The sequence below is a fragment of the Temnothorax longispinosus genome, chromosome 4 (assembly GCF_030848805.1).
Source record: "Temnothorax longispinosus isolate EJ_2023e chromosome 4, Tlon_JGU_v1, whole genome shotgun sequence".
Classification (NCBI taxonomy): domain Eukaryota; kingdom Metazoa; phylum Arthropoda; class Insecta; order Hymenoptera; family Formicidae; genus Temnothorax; species Temnothorax longispinosus.
In genome coordinates, this window is record NC_092361.1 from 14,726,545 (window position 1) to 14,744,098 (window position 17,554).

A 17,554-nucleotide genomic window follows, 5' to 3' on the forward strand; every position below is an offset into this window, starting at 1 on the left:
TAAGATATTGACACATCTTATTTTAAATCTTTATTTTATTCAGTAAATGAAAGTAACTGTGTGACAACATACATACACGTATTTATAATATTTTATAAGATTAGAAAATATGTTATAAGTTTATATAATACGCGCGATAATTATATTTTAATAATGAAGAGATCATTAGATAAAATAATTATCAAATTTTAAATAAGATTATTTTAAAGAATAATAAATCACTTGTATCGTTGTTGCACTAATAATAATGTAAATATTGATTCTCTGTTAGAAAAAATCCTTTTAATTTTCTTATTGGAAAAATCAGGTTTGATTCATACAAATTCCAGCAATTATCAGTCTTAAAACTCACAAGAATTAAGTAATTGAATTTTCCAATAGAGATATACTTCTCTCTCTCTCTCTCTCTCTTTTCTCTCATAAAAAAGCTTGTAAAAACTAAAAATAGTAGAAGTTTGAGAGACCGATATTTCCATTCAGTCGAGCCACCCAGCTCGAAAAATTTAAACGAATAACAAAACGCAATAAAATCATCTCTTGTTCGTGATATCTCCACCGTGATTCGATTTGCATCGATTCGATATACGGTGAAAAGTAAATGATCTTTACGAGGAAAAGTACCGCGGGAAACGTCAGAAATTGACATTCGTGAATTGCGACCGCAGCTCGGAGCTCCAATTACATCAGGCACAGGCGCATCGTGATTGTGGGCGCAGTTGCAGTCGCGGAAGACGCGAATACCGTGAGGCGGAATAGCGCGTACGCATCCGGGTAATTATAGTTCGCCCGATGGGAAAATTATGAAAGAGCGAGAGAGCGCGCGGGGTCGTTCACGCCACACTCGTGCACGCTTATCCGGATAATCCTGACCCGATGTCACATCCTGCCGCATCCGGCTGCAGGCGTATATCCCCGATTCCCTAATTAGCTCGCTATATCCGTAGCGGCGAATATGTGTCAAAATGTAGAGCCATCGCCTTCTCGCACGTCCGTGACACTTCCGTTCTGCATCGACGACTTCCGGGTGGTAATTTCGCATGAGTTAATTGTTACGTGTGTGTGTCTAATTAATTTAAGTATAATATTATTTTTAGTTTTAATTATACTAAATCTTCCTCATAAATTATGAAATATGAATTTAATATTATAATCTCGCAATTAGTGAAAATTTTACCTATCTCAATTATATTACTTCTATATATGTAAAAAGTATATTTCCATGAGTGAATTGATTTAATCTATTTTAACTTTTTGTAATAAATTTTTTAGCAACTTTTAGAAGAGCAAGATACAGTCAGATATTTTCTAGATAAGAAAATGAGTCGATACGAAAAAAGGTTTTAATTTTTTTATTTACTATTGATAGAAAAATTCCCAAAAAGTTCTGGTAATATGTTGTAAAATATATCTTCTAGTAAAGAGATTAAAGAAGAAAAAAACAATAAAAATAAAAATAAAAATTTCAAATACAAAATACTTAAATTTAATTTTGAGACTTAAAACTTAAACTTAAATTTAAAGTTATAAATTTAAGATTTAAGAATATTTAAATTTAACTTTAAATATTTTTAAGTTTTGGATTTATAATGAAATATCTTTATCTTATATTTTATAAAACAATTCAAGTTATATCCCTTCAACACAAACTTTCAGGCTTCAAGCGCATTTGGATATATCGATGGCGCAAAATAATCGATGCGCCGATCTACAAGAGTGAGTGGAGCGCGTGTGCAAACCATAAAGATCGTCTGAATATATAGTAACTGCAGAAAATATAAATTTACCGTAAGAGTAACGCGCGCGAGACGTTCCGCACTGGCGATCGGGTGACCGCTTCCTAGCCGGTGTAACGGATATGCGTAGGTGCAACGTGCATCTATATTCCATGTCATAGCCAAACTTCGGAAACTTTGTCGCGCATTAACGTGGACGAGATCTTGGCCCGTCGCCAGGGCTCATTTCTAAACCGATTAAACGGCTATATTTCCGAAACGCCACACTGATCATAACTTTTTCGCTGCGACACTCTATAATTACGAGCACGACGTTACGTATTTTTAATTGTCATTCTTCAAACGGAAGTTTTACAAAAAAGCAATGTTATGGGGTGTACGTACGAAGTGGCATCAAATACAATTAGGTGCATGCAAGTTGATTTTCTGCGTCTTTTTATAAAATTCATATAAAATTTCATTGTCAAAAAGTGAAAAAGCGAATCTAGATCGAAAGTATGGAGGATCTCTTTTTAAGTGCCGAGAAAGATTTTATATAAAAGATGTTTCTCTCAGTTGTGTGTGTTATTCAAGAGCGCAAATTTCGTGAAACTTGAATTGAATAAATAAATAAAGGTGGAATCTGCATTCTTACAGGTTCGTTCACATAAGTTTTAAATGTAAAAACATCTGAGCTATCTTAAGATTCTTTTCTTTCAATATTTTTCGTAGAATTAGGGTTACCAAGCCTTTTAAAATGTAAAAACATTTGGGCCATCTAAGATTTCTTTCCTTTCAGCATTTTTTGTAGAATTAGGATTATTAAACTTTTTCTTTCTCAGCGTTTTTCAAAAAAGTTGAATAAAAAAAGTATTATTTTTACTTCTAACAAACAAGAAAACTCTTTTCAACATTTATTTTTCGTCCGCTTTAATATTCTTCACATATGAAATATAGATTTTACTCACGTCTCATTGTCAGTCAAATATTAAATTATAAGCGATTTGAACGCAGAAAAACAAAGTATAATATACAGCCCTCGTGTTTCCTCGTTAATGTTTCAATATCTAAGATTGAAGAGGAATAAATATCATCGCGGATTTCTAAGCGTTCCAATTCACCAATGATATTTCGTGTCTAAGAGCAATTATGTATTGGAAACAATTTCGCGATGCAGCACCGCGCTTTTAGTGAGAAGTAAAGGCGCGGCCAGCCGTTTCCTCTCGCTCCATGCTCTCCAGCAGCGGGAATTCGTAAATATTTCAGCCGTATGCTAAAATAAAGCTCGGCCGAGAGTGCGTCAGCACATAGCGAGGCTCGCCCACGAGGATCACGGAATTTTATACGCGAGATCGATTTGTATGCGAATCCTCCCAATCAGAATCGCTCTTTTCAAGTGTCAATTTGGTACTGCCAACTTGATTACTCGACTCTTTCTCTCTCTCTTTCTCCTTTAGAGAATTTATTCTTTTCCTTTTCCTTTTTTTCTATATTCTTTTTTCCTCCTACATTTCAGATTAAAATTTTACTTTAAATAATATATAAAAATATTATGCGTTTTAAATTTTCACAAATTACCCGCACGTATGCATATTAACGTTTCAATCGTGATCGTCAGAAATTGTTCACTGAACTGCCTGCTATACTTTCGAAGACGATTTATTATGATGTGACGTGAATGTAAGTTTGTAAGTTTGATTGTTGTATATTTTACCTCTTCAGGGACTTTAGAAAAAAAATTAATGTTTTGCTTAGTTATTGTTTAATTTCAATCCATGACCATTAAATAAAAAATTAAAGAATGAAAAATTTAAGACTGTGGTAAGTATTGGCTGTTTTTCCTTTGTCAACAAAATTTAGCAAAAAAACTAAACGTGTACAATATGTATGATGTCAATGTCTCTGAAAAAGGCTTAATTATACTCATAATAAAGATTGCACTTTTTCGTATAGAACTACACTGAAAACAAAAATACTTAGATCCAAGAAAATATTTTTTCACATAGTACCAATGGCTTATTTACTTAATATAATCACATTTATTTAGAATTAAATATTTTACTTAATTTAAGTAAATTATTATTTTTACTTAATTTATGTATATGTATTATTTTTACTTAATTTAAGTAAAGATATCTAATTCTAAATAAATATGTGATTATATATTAAGTAAATAAGCCATTGGTACTATGTGAAAAAATATTTTCTTGGATCTAAGTATTTCTTTTTTTTCAGTGTATCTTTAGTTCAATGACCTAATAAATTATATTACAGACACATAAAAGCCGCTGTAGAGCAGGCCAAGAATGACCTGGGAAAAAACGGTCTTGAAGGAATGAATAGAAAAATGGGAAAATTGCGGAACGAATTGAAGATTTTAGCAAACAACTGCAGGTTCGATGAGTATTATGTGAAAGCCCTATACATTTCTGTCAAGAACGATGGGATTATACGTATACATATATAAGCACGAATGCAATATTTTAAAATCTTTTCATTTCCAATCATATAGTTTCAGGCAACGTATAACATTCATAAGATTAATAATAAATTTTACGAGAAAAAATATCTTCTTTCAAACAAAATCCTCTTTTAAATCTTAAAGAAATTCGAGAAAGTAAGTTTAGAGAATAAAATCTATTCCATTTCAAACGTTGCAGAAATACCTGAATTTCCTAGAATTTCTAGTTTTCCCTTTCTTTTCAACGGTTTTTATAGACTCAAGATTATTAAACATCTTTCTTTTTATCATTTTTCGAAAGGGTTAAATAGCAAAAATCTTACGAGTTATTTTTATTTCTAACGAAAAAAACTATAGCGAATCAGATTGATGAAAGGAATAACGTATAAATAATTTAAACAGTTTTTACAGGCTTAGGATTATTAAATTTCTTTCTTTCTAACGTTTTCAAGAAAGTTAAAGAGAAAAAAACTCGCAAGCTATTTTTATTTCTAACGAAAAAAAAAATAGAATCAAATATATAATAAATGCATGGAATAACAAAAAATAAATAGTTTCCTTAGTATGAAAAATATCAGGTAACCACAGAAATTCTTGCGATTTTTTACGTTAAATATAAAATACAGGAAAGAAATACTTGTGTCAAGTCAGAAGCTTATAGTGTGCGCGTAATGGCGCAGATTGAAACTTGCGCCAATTGTTGCAACATAAAACAATTCATAGAAGCGTATAAATCAAGAACCACGCCAATGTTCTCAGTTATTATCTGATGTAACAGAAAGAAGTTCGCGCGAAAATATCTTTATCTAAGATTTTAATCGCATCATTACAGAAGTCTCTCGCATTCGTATGAACTTAGTCGACAATTAATGACTTCTTAAACAATTTTCTTATGAAACCGTTTGTATTTCGTATGAAGTTTAATTTAAAAAGTTTGATTTATCCTGATAATTTTATAACTTTACCGGAAAAACCATTATATATATATATATATAATAACATACATTAGAGAAATAATAACTTTTGCCTTGTTCTTTTCTATAAAAAGTAAAATTGAGATTAGATTATACAATATTCTACATATATAATTATATTTTATACGATCGTTACATTTATGTATAATTATATATGGAAGATTTTTGCTCATTTTCTCAAACTTTCCCATTGTTCTTTTTGTAAAAAATAATAATAATTAAAAGATAATTAAAGGGATTATTTTCTCATTGTTCTTTTTGTAAGAAAAAAACAATGGAAAAATAATCCTTTTAATTATCTTTTAATTCTTCTTCTTATTATTTTTCTTGTATACATATATGAACAGAGATTATACGAGAGAAAGAAAACATATTTTATATAATTATATTTGAGAGATTTTTTTCCCGAGTAATTAATCGATTATTTTTACACTACGCAACTAGCCGACTAAATTAAGTTTTTATATGAAATTGTTTATATTATATTATATAAAAAGTTCTGAAAAGTATAATTGAAAAGATTCAATAGCCATTTGGATAATTTAAATTAAAATACGTTTATAGTCTTATTTAATTGTTCTAGATTGTAACAAATTACATAGCGCACGAACTACGCCCCTGGCTCTGATATTCAAATTTTATTAAAGTTTTTTTATTTTATTCAAAAGATCCTTCATATTCTCTTATTTATTATTAAATTAAAATATTTTTAAATCATGTAGGAAGCTATAACATATCGACTAAGTTCATCCGAATATCTCTCGTGCTCTTTCGCGAATCTCGCTGATGCTAAAATTTACCTGTCGCAACGATCGATTCAATCGAAATGCGAACGTACCCGATTCACGCTCTCTGCCATCCTCTTTCATCATCCCGACGGAGGCAAGAAGCACAGAGACTCTCCAAAGATCCAACATCCAACGATTCGCGCGGGTCTCCCTCGGACTCGGGCAAGGACATTTCGATTTGACGAATGATGAGTTGACGACGTCATGATGATTGACCATAAACGTCATAAACCACACCACAGCGTCCACAGCCACTCGCAGCGACTCGCTTGGAGCTTTTCTACCGGAGCGACCAATCGGAAGGTCCCGCGTCGAGTCGACCAATCGGCGACGTGGGCGACCGCGAGTGCCACTCACGGGCGAGAGAAGTTCCGCGCAACCTCGAACGCGGCGCCCTCTGCGCCAGTGCGCTTTCCTCCACAGATAGTGAAGATAGTCGCCGCTGATCCTCGATCCCGCGCAGTTAGCGCAGTAGCGGTGTTTATTTACGTTCGCCATCGCGACGTTTTTCGGGCCAATTGATCCGCGAATCTCTGCGCGCACTCGAGTGCCACGGGATCGCGACGCGATTCATCGTCTCCTCGCGTCAACGCCGAGCCGCGTTCACGCGGAGCGCGGTGCAGCACTCTACGACGAGATACAGTGACGGAAGACGGAGAAGGTGGAAGCGGCGGAGGCGGAATCGCGCGTCGGCCACCGAGCGACCTGTCACCCACGTAGGCGCGCGCGCCAGCCATCGCCGTCGCGCGGTTGCACCGTGCGTCGTCATCGCCGTCGGCGCCGCGCCGCTCTAACCTAGCTCGTAGCCGAGACTCCTCCGTCTACAGCTCCCGCTGCGCTCGTCCTCGGATCCCTCGCACGCGCACGGCGCGCCTGCCGTCAGCTCGATGCCGCGCCTCCGCTGACGGCAAGCCCGCGACGAGTAGTAGTATGGGCGACGAGGACGACGTGCTGCCGGCGCGTCTGCAGAGGCTCGAGATCGACCGTCGCTCGACGAGTTGTCCCCAGTAAGCATCGCTCCGCTCCGTTCTTGACTATAAGCGTCGTTAAACGTATCGCCGAGATACGTGCTCTTCCGAGGTCGACGATGATCCTGTTGTCCGTATTGGCGATTTTCGAGGCGTCCACGGGCATTGCGAAGTCTCTCCTCTGAAGTCCCTCGTACACGTGTCAAAGATTAAAACCTTGAGCTAGTGGTTTCAGGTCGATTTGAAGCGCCCCCCTCGCGATGCCGCGATGCAAAATGAGTAGTCGATGATTCTGGAACACGTGTGACCGATGTGAGAGCGTCTGTGATTTTTGACAGCGACCCCCTGATTACTGCAGCCTCACCATGACTCGACATTTGTATCGTACGCGAGATTTCGTTAAACGAATAGTTTTTTTTTAGTGTTATAAGCGTCGTCTACAATGGCAGCAGGAGTATACAGTAAGACGTAAGCAGCAAGCTATTGACCAACTGTAGTCGATTATTCTTGAATTGCAAAAATTCCATTAGTCAATAACTTACTGCTTACGTCTTACTGTATACTCCGGCTGCCATTGTAGACGACGCTTTAGAGCGACGGCAACATCACTGCGAGATCTGTATCTGACCTGTAAGAGATAATATCGAACCCATAGAAGAATTTCTGGTACAACTCAGAAATTCACTATTTTCAGGAGAGAAGAAATAAATTTAATTCAATTTGTTTGAATTGTGAGGTAACTAATGCAATTACAATTATGTTATTTTGTTTTATATATAATGGAACTTATACTGTTTCTTGAAAAGGTCTGGTGTGATTCAATTCACTTATAACACTATTCATCCAGGAAACTGCAACATGAATGGTTTAAAAGAATAACGACAATTCTGCTCCTTGCAGTGAATTTCACATATAGGCTTGTGAGATTGTCATAGTATATTAACATGACATTTTAGGTTTTAGGCATACTTTTTATTGGCTTAACTCAAAATCGAAATTTTTTTAGTTGTGATTCTTCTAGGGGTACGACATCATCAAATTGATTGAATACTTCAGATAAAATAGGATTGAATACTTTAGAATCTTTAGATAAAATAAGAATTGGTCGTAGACTATTGTTCGTGAACAGCTAGACACAAGTCAACGAGTTTGATTTTACAAAAATTTGCAGATATAACATGATGAAGTTAGTGTTGCGTCTCAGATTCACTCAACGCTTCTCTAACGGTATATTAAATAGCGCTACAGCATGACAGAATGAAAGTCATCAATGAATATATGACACTTGACTTCTTATCTGAGATCTCTTCAACGCTGTTTACTGCTTCTGTAGTTATAAATGGTTTAAGTTGCAACAGCGAGCCAACAAAGCGGCGACAACAAAGTGACGGACTGTGATTTATCGGTCATCACTATGTCTAGCAGCCGAGTTTCTTTGTCAATCGGCATGTCTCCTATTGGCCAATCGAGCTATCGAAACTTCGCGGCTGTGTATACATACTTTTCGTAATCGCGGTCAAGGTCGGCTAGTAAACGCGACGGTATATATATATATTTTACAATGCACGCGTTTCGCCGTCCGTCAGAAACTGTCGTCGATTGCGCGATCGGATTCTCGCGGCTCCCGTCGTGCCGGATGAAGTCGAGTCGAGTGAAGTTCGGCTCGATTCCATCTGAAACGTTTAGAGAAACGTTTAGACGCTCTATTTTTAAACCTGTAGACACCGCGATGCCGGAAATAACAGTTTAGCAACGTCGATAGTAGACTTAGGAGAGACAAATCGATGAAGGGTACGGGCATTGGCGAATTATGAAACGGGTTCTTTCAGAGGCTTGTGAGGCTGTAATAATGTTTATGTGATCTGCGATCAGCGCGATTGGATAGAAACTTGTACGTCTTCCCGGAGTCCTCAATGGTAGACGGCTAAGACTTCAAATACTGCCGCTTGTAACTATAAAGCTTCGGTTTTCTAATTTTCATTGTTACACGCCTTAAAATATTTTATAAGTTATATCGCAGATTCGCAAGAGAGAGAATTGTTTAAAAAGTAAAAATTGCGGACATGACGTTTTAGCGCATTTTAATATTAATATCTATATAATATATAATTTAATCTAACAAAGTAATTTTTCGTTCTTTCAGCATCGCAATGGCAGACAAATCAAAGCCGATGAATCTATTCAGGATATTCGGCGAGGGTTCCAACAGAAACTGTTTATTCCGAAGAAGATCTGCGCCTAACAGGCCTACCATGTTCCCAGTCAACCCGAGGGGTATCAAGAGTACAACGAATTTCAAGCCGTCTAAGAACGAGAGAACGGTCGAGAAGACCAAGAGGAGCACCATCCTAAGGGACGCCATTCTAAAGTTAAGCGCTCCCGGAACTAGCGGTCTTAGTGATAACCCAGTAGATACGCTGTTCAACAACACGTGTAAGCTCAGTATTCCCAGTAAAAATTCCAAGATAATCGACCACAATTCGGTCATGAAGGACTTGGAGGCGCTGAAAATCAGTAAAGACAATAGGCTGGTCAAGGACGACACTAGTATTCAGGATGACGATTGCGAGGGCGCAGGTGGCTTCCACCGTGCTCGCAGTAACACGATGCCGAACCTAAAGAGGGGCCCCGGCCCGGGCGGCGGCGAACAACGGACGACGACGGGCAACAGTGGACAGTCGGATGCTAGTGGCGGTTCATCCGGCCAGCAACAATTATCGAGCTCACCGAACACCTGTTCGATTCAGGCGCGAATATCGCCGCCCTTGTCGAGCGACGTCACGATCGGCGAACTCGCCGGCTACTTCGAAGAGTTCGTTCATATTCCAAAGAAGATGTCGCATATGGCGGAGATGATGTACACTTAATAATTGTAAAGTATCTTGGAATTATTTCATATACCGAATGCAGACTTTCTTTCTTTTTTGTACCCAGTTTATTCGAGGCTGCGTACACTTCACTCTCCATATACGATACCGTATCTCTTTTATTCGTCTAATTTAATTTCCTAAATTATTTTTTTAACGTACCAATAACGTCACCGGCAAGAAAAACGTTTACTCTCGCTCCAATTGTGTATAGTCCCGAAATTGTTGAACTATTTTATATAAACATTCGGAAAAGTGTAGCGAGATATCGATGTACTTTCTTCTGCATTGTTTCTTTCGTTTTTTTTTTACATCTTCGTGCACGATATTTGGTTTCTTTAGTGTATAAAAGGGAAAATGGAATATTATATTATCTGTATTTAAAAAGAAAACTTTTGTATTACGAGAGAAGAATAATTGGTTTTAGAATAAATCGTATGAATTGAAAAATCGGAGTATAAATGCACCCATACAATCGCTAGATATTTTTACATGTGCATTTATGCACACATCTTCGCATATACATCACCTTTTACACTTACCCGTTTAATTAACACATTAAAATTTCCGTCCTAATCGAACGAAGAAATTCTTACGTAGGGCGCCAATGAGAAAGAGCGGCATTAATATGATACATAATATATTTATCTGCATAGGCTTACGACAATTAATATAATAATAACACAAAGTAATCGTTAAGTTACTTAATAATAATAAGCTTTGGTATATAAACAATGACAACAGTGTATTGATCGTTTTCGCTTTAGGTACAATACGAATGAAAAATGCACGTCGACGCGCGGTGATGAAACGTGTGACTTCACGACGTGAAGAAAACTCGAACGTAAGAAAGCTGGGCGTACGAGAAAAATTATTTTTGGTGTGCGCATCACGTGAGACGACTCTGTTCTGCAAACGATTATATTAGTACGATAATCGTGGATAATCATCGTCCTCCTTTGGCAGCGCGGTGCTCTCGTGGTCGCCGCGAGATGACAATGTCGATCTTTTTTGTATCAAAACGCGTGAAAGAGAGGGAGAGAGATAGATAGAGAAAGTGGTCTGTCCCTATATCACAGATTTACCGAAAATTTCATTTGAACGGGGGCCACGAACGGGAGTACACTGTCTCCGAAGAAGGCGTCGCGAAATCCACGATTAATTGAGAGCATAATTTTTCATTAAGTACAATACATGCGTATACTCGCTGATTTCTCGCCCTTTCTTAGGTCACCGTATAATTTAAACCTCGTCATTTGCAAATAAAGGACGCGGGAACAATACGTCCAAGGTGTTTCCCAGTAAATCCCGTGACGCACAATTACGTCATTATCAATCGCACGAGAATTAATTACAAAATGATCACACCAAAGATTTGAAAGAAATGCTCATTTGCAAGTTAGTGAAATTTACGGCACCCGATATTTAGAGAATATAAAACATTCTCGTATGTATATATTCGTAAAAAATTTCAATGCTCATGCTGCTGCGCTCAATCAATCAAAATCTTATTATATACAATTGTACGCGATCGATAAAGTATACAGCTACTATCGGATTTAGAAAAAAACAAGCCATTTTATTTAGAGATTTTGCGAACGATCGGACGTAAAATTCCCGACAGCACGCGGGCTTCATTTAAACAATATCAGTCTCTATATCCAGTGGAAAAAGGCCACGATGCCTTTCACTATAATAATTTGTAAATACATGGTCCAAATGTGATCCGAATGAAACAGTCTACGCGAATATATATACCATATAACGCAAACGCTTCGCATCGCCTCGAAATCATCGCTCTCCTTTCAACATGAAAATCCGCAAGACATCATCCGAAAGGCGGTTTAACTTTTCAATTATCCAGCGAACGCCTTTCAGACATTCTTCTGATGTTGTCCGGATGTTTCTGTCGCTTAGATCGTTCCTGTTGAGCTCGCATCAGTTCAAACCCCTACGTCTTTTTTTCTTTCTTTTTAATCTACGACCTACGGTAGCGATCATGATTATCATCATCATCGTCAGCGAAATTTCCAAGTAATCGTCTATCATGAGAAAACAAGTTTATCATCGGTATAAAACGCTCATAGAAAAAATGTACTGGACGTAATACACCTACTCTCTAACGCTAACGTAAACGTGAACGCCTTTTCACGCGCACTCTTCCATGCGATGTCGCTATAATTTTTATTGGAAATATGCTACGTACCATGTAAACATCGCGGTGAGGATTTCTCTTACGGATACTAGGATCTTCATAAAATAAGGACTGCCGCGATATCAAAGTCTATCCAAACAACGTGGGAGTCCGAGAGACGTCACAAACACATCTAACGTCGAAAAGACGTTAAAACGTCTTCCAGACATTTGTGTATTATAATTGCAAATGAGTCAGACAATATTTTACAAATTGTTATAATTTCTTCACAAAAAAGAGGCGTCTGGAAAACGTCGATGTCTTTTTGACTTATTTGTTAGACATTCGTTTAGACTTCTTCGGCCACATCATGATTATTCCGACACTTCCACAATAATATATGCATTGCTGATAACAGACAGTTAATTGCCATATTAATGACTGTCGTTTAGATTGTATAACGACAGTCATTGATATGTTATGTTCATTAATTTTCTATTTCTTATTCCTTTAAATAAGATGTCTAGTACTCGAAATCGCTTTTCTTCTTCTGTTACGATCTTCTACGTGAGGATATGAGATTGATATTGCAGCAACATTTTAACTTAACCGCATTAATAATCGCTGTGTATATATGGGTTTACCGCGTTATTGCTCTCTCGTTTAGTCGCAGTAAAATACACATGAAAAGAGGATCACGCTGACACGGATGTAACAATTTTCTACGCTCGCATGCGCGGAACGCACTCACATTTTGTTTTCACTTTAATCACTAATATCTATCGTATCGTAATGGCTCATCGCGTTTATCGTGACACAGTAAAATGTAAACGTTCAAGATCGATCGCACCCACAGTTTCGCTAGCCGGCTCTGGGTAATTTTTTTTCTTTGCAAATCAATTTCTGCTACGATGTAGAAAGAGATAGGAAAGGGGAAATCGATTAACACATTTACAACGAACAAACTTGAAGCAGAACGTCTTAGATATATGATTTCATAACATTTACTTTTTGTATCATCTTTGGCCACTTTAATTAGTAGACTCTCACTTTAATTAGTAATTAAACGTTTCTTTTGTGCCGTTATTTCAACCATAATGTAGCTAAAGGGAAAAATTAATCATCACTGTCAACCGACTGTGATACAATCAACACAGATTGCCTGACTCAGCTGATTGCATCAACAATCATGGTTGAGTAATTCCAGTTAATTATTCGCTGTCCTTTTCAGATTATAGGTCTAGCCAATCTGCCTACAATGTAGCTCGAGAAGCAAAAATGGCAGTACTAATTAAGGTTTTTTTTTACATTAAGGCTTTATTCGCCCACCGTGCACTTTCTTGACACAGAGCGGTGTTTGATATTGCATCCAACAGTAAAATATCTTCTCGGCATCTCTCTGTTACAATACTAATTAACAGTCTATTTCATATACTTCTACATCTTTATCTCTTCTAAAGCGTTAATCGTTGGTTGATTAGAATTAAGAAATAATTCAGAAAGACAATGACGTTAACACCAGAGCTGGCTTTAACCGACGTCGGTGCAATCGACTCAATCTCGGGTCTCGCGCGCGTAACGTGGCCTCGCAGGGACGATGAATCCTGGGGTGTCGGAGGCGATTCTCGCTAGAACACCTTTTTCGAGCACCGCGAGGAGAGCAAAGTCGCCGATCCGCCAACGAGACTGTCACGCTTATCGTCTAAGTAATCCCTATTCTAATCTCCGTCGTTTGTATTTCCTTCCTTTCCTCTTTAAGTAGAAAATTTACAATTTTTCAGACACTTTGTACGAGTAACATCGATGACTTAAGTTTATCCGAAAATGCATTTCCGATTTATCCCGACGCGAAGCCCACCGCGTCGGCTTACATCGCGAACACGGGCTTCGCGATATTTTTCTCTTTTCTTTCTTTTTTTTCTCTCAAACGCACTCAAACGCATTCGCACTTATCCGGATATTAGTAACTTTCTCGCCTCTCTCGTCTATCATAATTTTTATACCCTTCTTTTTTCTCTCTTCAACAAGACCAACGGTACTTCGCAAAAGAACGTCGTAATTCAATTACACTATATAGCGACTGTTGAAATAAAAACAATGCATTGTGCGAGGTATTCGCTGCACTTTCGCAGGATACTTAAATCAAGTTTGGACATGCTATTTGAAACAACTTACGTACGTGAAAACGCCGACAATATTAAATGCATCGGTACGCTGCGTTAAAAAAGAACTATAAAAAAGAAGATCGAAAGCGGATACCATCGTAAATACAATCAGATCTGTTTTTGGCAGACACGTTTGGCTGTGTACACACTCGAGTTTTTTTGTCATCGAGGATCATTCTCGGAGAATAAGTTAACAAGTTACTACCGAACTCACTCCCATGACATAAAACTCTCGACTGAAGATTTTTTTCTTAGTCCAAGTGGATGCATCTCATTGCCTATTTGCGTGCGTTTTACAACCGAAATGAAATTATTGCTTAGCAATAACAGGAAAGCGCACGTATACACGATTCTTAACACTTAGGAGGAATAAACCGTCGAACGTTTAATATCGTCTCGAAAATAAGCTTCGACTTGTGCGCAATAACCGTTCCAAATGAGAATTCTCTTCCCGAGTTCCTCTTAGCGGACAAATTAACGCGAGAAATCTATATAGACGTCCTTTACATTTAATTTTACATTTTACATACGTCCCCGTTTGAAAAGTCATGCGTTCATGATAGCGTTTCGCTACAAACAGTTCGTACGAAAATTTGTTCCGAGGACTACAGTATCCAGAAACTGGACTTTAGGAAAATTCGGATGTAACCGTGATCCGAGATCAATAAAATATAAATACAACATGCTCTTGTGTGACAAAGTCACAAATTCACAATACGCGCGAACACGCATACGCATACACTCCTTCACTTTCTCTCTTTTTCATTCTATATATATATATATATCTCGTAATCGTATGCTAACATACTAATATACGATTATATTGTATAATCTATAATTCCGAACTTTTACCTCCAAACTTACATCACGTTACTCTCTAATACCGTGATTTGTGTCTAAATTTACTGACATTGCTAGCGTCTTTATTGTAGTTCCTCATCGTCAAAAGTACGAAAATGCGCTTAAGTGATCGCGAATTTTACGGGCAGGCAAAACGACTCGCCGGTGCTACTACGAGCCTTAAGATTGCAGTCGTTTCTCGTTTCCGATTCTAAATATTACGGTTAACGCCTGATTGGTCATGAAGATTAGAATCTTGTCAATTCGTTCCTGCGAACGGTACTTACAAAAAACACCATGGCACACTCAACTTCCAATCCGTTTAACGTTTTTAGTGCTTAACACTAAAGGACATACAAGGACATATAAGGACAAGGTAAGAGAGAGAGGAGAAAGAGACGAGAGAGAGAGAGGATGAAATTTTCGGCAGCATTTGACAGTGATAGTTCGATAAATTCGCGGCACTGTTTCTGGTGAAGATTGGTCGCCAAAATCTATAGAAAAATTTCGCAGTCGAAAAAATGCCACCCGCGACAGCAATGCGGAGTATCGCGAGGACGCGTATGTGTTCTCTCACTAAAAGTGTTTTCTCTCCATGAGGACGATGCACCCAGTCCGCGAAGGTTCCGATGAGGGCAGCGTGATACATGCTAAATGGTTTACTTAGCAGTAAATACCATAAAATTCCATGGCACAATTGATGTGGGCTGGGTGAAAGTGACCGTGCGGCGGCAGATGATGATTTTGTATATATTGATGGGCTGTATATCAGTCCGTCGGCGGCTCGAGATACGGTATTTCGCTAGTGACGTTGAACGACTCGAAATAGTGATTCAGGAACTCGAACGTGGGCCGCTTCTCGGGACTGGCGTCCCAGCACTGCAGCATCAATCGGTAGATACTGTCGGGCAGCGGATGGTTCAATGGTTTCGGCATACGGTAGCCCTTGTCCACTTGCTCGATCACTTCACGGCCGTGCATACCTAAAAGAAAAAAATTAAGTCATGCAGATAACAAGGTACACGCTTAAAGTACTTATTAACAAGTGACAAGTAAAAAGGGCTTTGAGAGGACAACGCGGTTAACAGTGCGTGAGTTAACGTTATCAATCTTTAATAACTAACAAGATACATAATTATACAGCAGAGTCAGCAGACGTTTCGGCTCTGTTTTGAGTCATCTCTTCAGCGATGTGGAAACAATTAAAATTAAACATTTTAAAAAATTATTTAAAATATTTATAGATAAACTGAGAATACATATAAGTAATATGGGAACGAAAAAACTTACCAGGATAAGGAACTTGTCCGTAAGTGAAGAGCTCCATCAACAGAATTCCGTAGGACCAGACGTCGCTCTTGATACTGAACCTGGCATAGACGATGGCCTCCGGCGCGGTCCACTTGACGGGGAATCTACTGCCCTGCTTCGGACAGTACTCGTCGTCCTCGATCACCCTAGCGAGACCGAAGTCGCAGATCTTCGCTTTGTTCTTCTCGCCGATCAGCACGTTCCTCGCTGCGAGATCTCTGTGTATGAGCTGTTTGCTCTCGAGGTATTCCATACCGGAGGCCACTTGGGCCGCAATATAGATCAAATCCTCGAACTGCATGTACTTGCCGTCTCCCTTTCGGAGAAAGTCCAACAGGCTGCCGTTACACATGTATTCTTGAACAATGTAGATGGGCTCCTCTTTCGAGCAGACCGCGTATAACGCGACCAGATGCCTGTGTCGGAATTGCTTCATTATGGCTGCCTCCTGCAGAAACGCCTCGGTCGACATGGTCCCTGGACGCAGCGTCTTCACCGCCACCTCGATTTTATTTCGCCACTTGCCGTAATAAACTTTGCCGAAATTGCCGTTACCAAGTTCCGAGATCAGTTGTATCTCGTTCCTGTTGATCTCCCACTTGTCGCGCAACTCAGGCCCGAGATCCCACATGTCCGGTTGCGGTTTTGGGCAGGGCTTCGAAAGCACGTGACAGAGACCCAGCGCGTTTTCTGAATAATGGAAATATCATCAAAGATAGATATCGCCCAGCACAGACATCTTATCTTTGATTTCATTTTCGAGAAAACAGAGTATTTTTATTAATTAAAACACAAAAATAGATATATCTGTAAGATACTAATGCAAATATATTGCTTTATATAGAATAAGGAGGGGCTATTTAAGTTAATTAAAGAAAAAATCGGATACAAAATTTTCAAGATAAAAAACTCCTTCCTACCCTGAAAATTGAAAAGCTCCTCCCTGTCATGAAAATTTTTTTATCCGATTTTTTCTTTGATTAACTCAAATAGGCCCTCCTTACCCCATATTACGTACATTATTTTATTTACTATTATAAATAAATGCAAGACTTACTGCTGTATGCCATAACCAGAGCCGGTAAGCTGGAAAACGTTTGGTTGGTGGCGATAAAGAAGCCGCCATTGTCGAGCGGTTTAATCTTGTAGTGTTTCACATGATGGCCCCTTCCTTCCTCCCAATCCTTGACCGACAAGCTGTAACCCCGGGGATTGTGCTCGCTCGGCCTCACCAAGAACGTACCGCGGGGATTCTCGTCGACCAGCAGCAGCTTGCCCGCCTCCTTGCGCGACACATTCTCGAAGAACCAACTGCGAAGAGCGCGATATTAGGT

The 17,554-nt window shown here is 38.4% G+C and overlaps 2 protein-coding genes across 4 annotated transcripts in view; one reads left to right on the forward strand and one right to left on the reverse strand.

The window, feature by feature from the left end:
* Positions 1 to 6,367: 6,367 nt before the first annotated feature.
* LOC139810979 (uncharacterized) lies at positions 6,368 to 10,220 on the forward strand. Of its 2 annotated transcripts, none has more exons than XM_071774954.1 (2): positions 6,368 to 6,942; positions 9,047 to 10,220. In XM_071774954.1, exons 1-2 carry the CDS (start codon positions 6,866 to 6,868, stop codon positions 9,768 to 9,770), a joined length of 801 nt encoding a protein of 266 aa, XP_071631055.1. In that variant the 5' UTR covers positions 6,368 to 6,865; the 3' UTR covers positions 9,771 to 10,220. The 2 variants fall into 2 exon arrangements, with proteins under 2 accessions (XP_071631055.1, XP_071631057.1); XM_071774956.1 differs by lacking the exon at positions 6,368 to 6,942 and adding an exon at positions 8,001 to 8,851.
* Positions 10,221 to 10,393: 173 nt separating this feature from the next.
* Src64b (Tyrosine-protein kinase Src64B) overlaps positions 10,394 to 17,554 on the reverse strand; it is a 49,179-nt gene continuing 42,018 nt past the window's right edge. For both annotated transcript variants that reach the window (XM_071774947.1, XM_071774948.1), the window contains exons 5-7: positions 17,278 to 17,531; positions 16,200 to 16,910; positions 10,394 to 15,892 (exon numbers count right to left, since the gene is read on the reverse strand). In XM_071774947.1, coding sequence (XP_071631048.1) covers positions 15,678 to 15,892; positions 16,200 to 16,910; positions 17,278 to 17,531 — 1,180 coding nt within the window. In that variant the 3' untranslated portion in view covers positions 10,394 to 15,677. The remainder of the gene's footprint in view (positions 15,893 to 16,199; positions 16,911 to 17,277; positions 17,532 to 17,554) is intronic.

What these genes read in the sequence shown, in the direction of transcription:
- LOC139810979 (XM_071774954.1), top strand. Translation starts at nt 6,866, where the DNA reads ATGGGCGACGAGGACGACGTGCTGCCGGCGCGTCTGCAGAGGCTCGAG. An exon ending in CGCTCGACGAGTTGTCCCCA is followed by an intron (nt 6,943 to 9,046) that starts GTAAGCATCGCT and finishes TCGTTCTTTCAG; the next exon opens with CATCGCAATGGCAGACAAAT.